The following is a 5,682-nucleotide window of genomic DNA, read 5'->3' as shown; positions in this document are numbered from 1 at the left end:
AGATTATGCTAAATGTCAAGACACAACAAGGTCTATCTCAGGCTTTATATTTCTTTTTGCTGGAGGAGGAGTTTCTTGGCATAGTGTAAAACAGCCGAAGACAGCTTCTTCCACAATGGAAGCTGAAGTAGTAGCATGTTGTTAAGCAGTTTCTCAGTCGTCGTGGTTGAGACAGTTTATCACAGATTTAAATGTGGTCTCATCAATAGAAAGACCAATAAAAATATTTTGTGATAATACAGCAGTTGTGTGCTTCTCTAACCACACATGTTCAGTAAGTCGGTGTCGTTACATCGAAATAAAGTATTTTGTTGTTAAAGAAGATGTTTGAGATCGTCATGTATTGATTGAACATATTGACACAAATGATATGATCGCTGATCCCTTCACCAAAGGTCTTCCACCTAAGGTGTTTGTGGCTCATGTAGGCCATATGGGTTTATATAAATCATTGTGTTTATAATTCTTTCTAAGACTTTGCAAATGTAAACTTGACGATTTCAATTGAAGTTTTCTGTTATTAATTTTGTGTATACATATAGTTTTGATAATGACAAATGCCTATTGTATTTAAGGCAATAAAGTTGATCCAAGAATAAATTATTGAATTTTATTCTATAAAGTTTGGTTGTCACTCATCATAAAACGAACAATTCATGTAATGCATGGAATGGAGTGTTCTGGTAATAAGGCATATACAGTCATGATCCATGACTTGTACTTTTATCATGGATGTGATGAGCCCATTAAGAGTGAACTAAAATTCTATGTATGGTCATACATCAAAATCAATTTACTATTTTATATCACGTGGTAAATAATGGGTCAAGTGGGAGAATGTAAGTGACCTATTAACTACCACTTAGTTATGAGCAGTTACAATCCACTTCCTAATTGGGGTCCTGAGTGATGATTGTATAATTAGGTATTAGTTTTCTTAATTGTTAGTTTGAGAAAAATATCTAAAAATCCCTAAAATGAACTGAGTTAATTGAGTCTTTTGTGGGAGTAAACAACAATGATAGAAATTACACCAAACCTGAAGGAATTATGTAAATAATTATTTCGAATTTTATATAATAATGATGATGATCTATAAATTTAGTGTTTGACGAGACACCTTGACGTGTTCTAGAACTGTATCATTCATATATCACTGCAGTGATGAATGGAGAGTTGTTGGGGTGGCGAGCCACCATTAATACAGTAGAAAGACAAGGTCTTAATCTTCAACCAATTGCATGTGTTTTCAATTTTACAAATCTTATTGACTAGAGATCTAGCATTTATTAACTTCTTCTTTTTGGGTTTTTGATCTTCAAGGGGAAAAGGGTTACGTGATGAGGCAGATTTAGATTTTGTTATTATTAACATTCGACATTCGACTATCCTGACTACTCCTTTTCTTTCTCTAATTACACATATATTAACCTGTTGACTACACATTTATCTTATTAAAATTATAACCTAATCTCAATAATATGACATTTGTTCCAGCCTCCTTTGCCTTGAGACATAATAGATTTGACTAGTGACTTGAGAGATATCGAGATTGGGAAGACTACTCCCACTGTGAAGTTTATCGTGCTCACAATTTCGATAAGATAAATGATTGCTTCCACGTACATCAAGATAAAGATAAATATTAATGGTGCCCAGTGCCCACTCTCCACTAATTTTTGAAAAATAAATGAAAGCTAGCTAGCTTCCATATAGAATAAATTAATAATAAAATTATGAATTCATCTAAAAAAATTCCTTAGCGTACTTGGTGGTGCTTGACTGCAGGATAAATTATTTATTGAAGGGACGTTTAATCTGTATTAGAACCTTACTTACCACTGACCATAAATTAATTAACTATATAATTCTTATGGTTGTTATATTCTTTTAGTCTAGCAACAAGATTTGTCATTAATTGGTCAGACCACATGCACATTCCTTAGTTAACGCTATCTTTCCATTTAATATTTTAATTTAGACTAAACCATAACATCTTAATTAGTTGACCTCTTCGTTAATAAGGTTTTCTAATTTTCTGGCTTTCCTACAAATTTGCATTTTCCTTACATCTTTTGTCATATAGGTTTAGTTGGAAGTAGTCTATAAGTCACTGATGATGTTGAAAAAATATATTTAAGAACAGAGAATTTGAATCCTCTCATGTTAAGTTTTCTTGAGTTTTGAAATTCATTGCAATTAACTCTAATTCTTTTTTTTGTTTTTTTTTTTTTTCCCGCTAAGCACCAATGATGATTATGTTCATGTAAATATCCTACCCTTTAAGAATGAGACGTATACCTGCTGGCGATGTTGATATAAATCAGGTATTTGTGATGTATAAATAGAAAGCACAAGCAACAATTTCTTTGCTCAAAGGGATTCGTAGTTTAATTTCACACTTAACATATACACACAGAGCGTACAGTAATTTTAAGGACTTGCAATATGGAGGTATCAAATCAGGAAAATGGTGGTCTGATATCTGTAAAAAGTTTGGAACCCATATTTATCCAACCTGAAAAAAAACCTTATAACGGGACGCATCTGTTGTCCAATCTAGACCGCGCTGTCGTCGCCATGATGAAAACCATTTACATTTACAATCTAGACGGCAAGACGAGTAGTGAAGCTGCTTGTGATGTGATCAAACAAGCCTTGTCTAAAGTTTTAGTTTATTATTATCCACTTGCCGGGCGACTAAAATCAAATTCTGATGGAAAGCTTTTCGTTGAGTGCACTGATACCGAAGGGGTGCCATTTGTTGAAGCAATTGCGAATTTCAGCATCGTCGAGCTTGGTGACATCACAGTTCCTGAAACTCCAAAGTTAGAGAAGTTTATTTACGAAGTCCCTGGTGTTGAAAACATACTAGAAATGCCTTTGATGACCGTACAGGTTCGTAAATATGCTAACATATTTTTCTTTTTTAATCATATATAGTGTTAAAGTTAGAATCCTGACGTGGTGAATTGGTCTTTAACAATTATGTTGAAATTTTATGAAATTACAGGTGACAAGGTTCAAGTGCGGTGGTTTTGCCTTGGGGTTGACAATGAACCACTGCGTAGCTGATGGAAAAGCTGGGATGGAGTTTGTGAATTCATGGGCAGAAATAGCAAGAGGCGTACCACTAACCACCCCACCAGTTCTTGATAACTCTATGTTTATGTCCGGGAAACGATCTCCCCTCGACAAAAGCCCCACAGAGAAGTTCAATATAGTTGATATAAGTGACGTGTCAAACCTGGAAAGCCAGTACCAAAAAGAGAACACGGTGTACAAATCATTCAGTTTTGATCAAAACAAGTTGGCAGAGCTAAAGAAAAAAGCAATGGAGGAGGATGAAGGGTTAAAATACTGCTCAAGCTTCACAGTACTCGCAGCTTTAGTGTGGCGTGCACGAAACCAAACTCTGAAAATGGAACCCCATCAGAAAAGCAGGCTTTTGTTCACTGTTGACATAAGATCCAAGCTTAATACACCATTGCCAAAAGGTTTTTTTGGCAACGGGGTAGTAACAAGTGAGTGCACTTGCACTGCAAGTGAACTGAGTGAAAACCCGTTTTCTTTTGCAGTAAAAATGGTGCAAAATGCTATTAAGAAAGTTAACGAAGATTATGTCCAATCATATAATGATTTTTTTGAAAATATAAGCATCACAATACCGCCGCCTTCTTTGACTGGAACGCTTGTGATCACTTCATGGACTAGAATTGCGTTCAACTCTGCAGATTTTGGTTGGGGAGAGGCATCACAGTTTGGCAGTGTAGTGATTCCGAAAGAAGTGTGTTTGTTTAGTCCCGCAGGAATAAAAGAGACGGAGGGTGTCATGCTGATTTTGGGTTTGCCAGTTAGTGCCATGAACACCTTCCAAGAACTAATGAATAAAGTTTGATCATCAATCTATAGTGCGTAATATCTAGTTTTCCTAATAAATTGTGATGAGATTTTCTGCAATTGCATGCGTACAAGTTTCCTTGGCGTGTTTATATTATTGAAGTCATCTTTGTACCTTTTGTAAGTTGAAATATGTATCGGTTTGCTCACTTCTTTACTTACTGCATTGAATAAATTTGGATTTTCTCTTATGAGAATGGTTTGTTAGAATTTTTTATTTATGAGTCTTCTTAAGATATATTTAATTTAAGATTGAATCTTCTTAAATTCTTTGATAAAACATTCTTGTTCAAGTTAAGGAAGAACTGTTCTAGGTTTTTTTTTTTTTTTTTTTTTTTTGATGTAGATGGTTATTGTGAATTTGTGATTACTTAAGTTGTCAGATATATGATAAGGTAAAAAAACAAAGAGACAGGTGTACATAACCCAAATTTATATTAAAATACATATTTGAAGCCTATAAGGACATTGCAATTAAAACTAGAATTTTTATGTTTGGAGCATCGATCATTAATTTCATTTACTTAAGGGATACTTCAGAATTCTTTAGGCCTAAGCAACAACAACGTATTGGATTTGGAAGTTGCTTCAAATGTATGCAAGGGTTCATAAAAAAGGGGTTAGTTATTAAATGTATATTTATGGAGGTTAGGTATGTTGTGGAGCTTAGTCAAATACGTATTACTCATTTTCTTGAGTTTTTGAGTTTAAATCTTATGGCCATCTACCACAATAATATTGTGGTTTACCTGATCTTTTGGTTCGTAAAGTGTTCAAATGGACCTCGATGCACGCAAGCTATGGTTCGTAAAGTGTTCAAATGGATCTCGATGCACGCAAGCTAGGTCAGAGTAGGGAAAGGATTTGACTAAGCTCCACAACATACCTAACCTCCATAAATATACATTTAACAACTAACCCTTGTTATTATTATTTTTTACATGGTTTACTTTCATACTGTTCCAAAGAGACTTTGATAAATCAAATAAGGAACAGACTATAATGAGCATACATATAATCCTGTTGCCATTTTCCTGAATTAACCAAGCACAACTCCTCAGTTTTTCCAAGATAATTTTGAACGTAAATTGACCGTTTTGGACTTGCTTTGTTAATCTGGCCCAGAAATCGAGGAGTCCATTTAGGAAGTAATGACTAGTTTACAGTCAGGATAAGAAATAAATAAATCACTTTTGCAATTTAAGTTTTAATAAGTGGATAATTAACATCAAATTGCGAGTTATGTCATATTTTTAAAATTTACAGGTGGTTTGAACCTTCAATAAATGAACTTTAAAGATGGTAAATTAATAAAAGTGTTTGACATTAATTAAAGGCATTTATTAGTTAGTACTTAATTAATTATAAAATTAATAAGGGTAGAGTGGTAGGACCAAGTACCTGTGAGTTTTGTCGTTGTTATTAGAAACAGTACTGTTGAGTTGAATGAGAAGTTGTACTTCACTTCTGTAAGAGAACCTTTACGTTCCCCCCTTCTTCTTCCAATCACAAACAATAACACAAAATTAAAATAGAATGATTTTTACACTTTTATTATTATCTTAATTAATTAATATTCGTTCTGCATATTATGCTTGGCCCACCCTGCTTCTTTTATTAAAATTGTTCATCTTACTCTCATTTTTTTAATCATATTCTTAGAATACTAAACTTGATAATATAGGTAAAACAATTATATGAAATATATTGTTGATAATATTAAAGGCACTTTCAAGGTCCTTTTTCTTAATAAAGAAGAAAGAATTTTTAAAGAAATGGTTT

At 33.5% G+C, this 5,682-nt stretch overlaps 1 protein-coding gene across 1 annotated transcript; it reads left to right on the top strand.

The window, feature by feature from the left end:
• The first annotated feature begins 2,445 nt into the window (after nucleotides 1-2,445).
• LOC116133157 (omega-hydroxypalmitate O-feruloyl transferase-like) lies at nucleotides 2,446-4,070 on the top strand. Its single transcript, XM_031418830.1, has 2 exons — nucleotides 2,446-2,898; nucleotides 3,014-4,070. Exons 1-2 carry the CDS (start codon nucleotides 2,449-2,451, stop codon nucleotides 3,896-3,898), a joined length of 1,335 nt encoding a protein of 444 aa, XP_031274690.1. The 5' UTR covers nucleotides 2,446-2,448; the 3' UTR covers nucleotides 3,899-4,070.
• Nucleotides 4,071-5,682: the final 1,612 nt, after the last annotated feature.

The sequence above is a fragment of the Pistacia vera genome, unplaced genomic scaffold, assembly GCF_008641045.1.
Source record: "Pistacia vera cultivar Batoury unplaced genomic scaffold, PisVer_v2 Contig266, whole genome shotgun sequence".
Lineage (NCBI taxonomy): Eukaryota > Viridiplantae > Streptophyta > Magnoliopsida > Sapindales > Anacardiaceae > Pistacia > Pistacia vera.
Note: the sequence above shows the minus strand (reverse complement) of the source record. Positions and strands in the feature narration are given on the sequence as shown.

Coding starts and splice junctions, on each gene's coding strand:
- LOC116133157 (XM_031418830.1), top strand. CDS start 2,449: ATGGAGGTATCAAATCAGGAAAATGGTGGTCTGATATCTGTAAAAAGT. Junction 2,899..3,013: donor TGCCTTTGATGACCGTACAG/GTTCGTAAATAT, acceptor ATGAAATTACAG/GTGACAAGGTTCAAGTGCGG.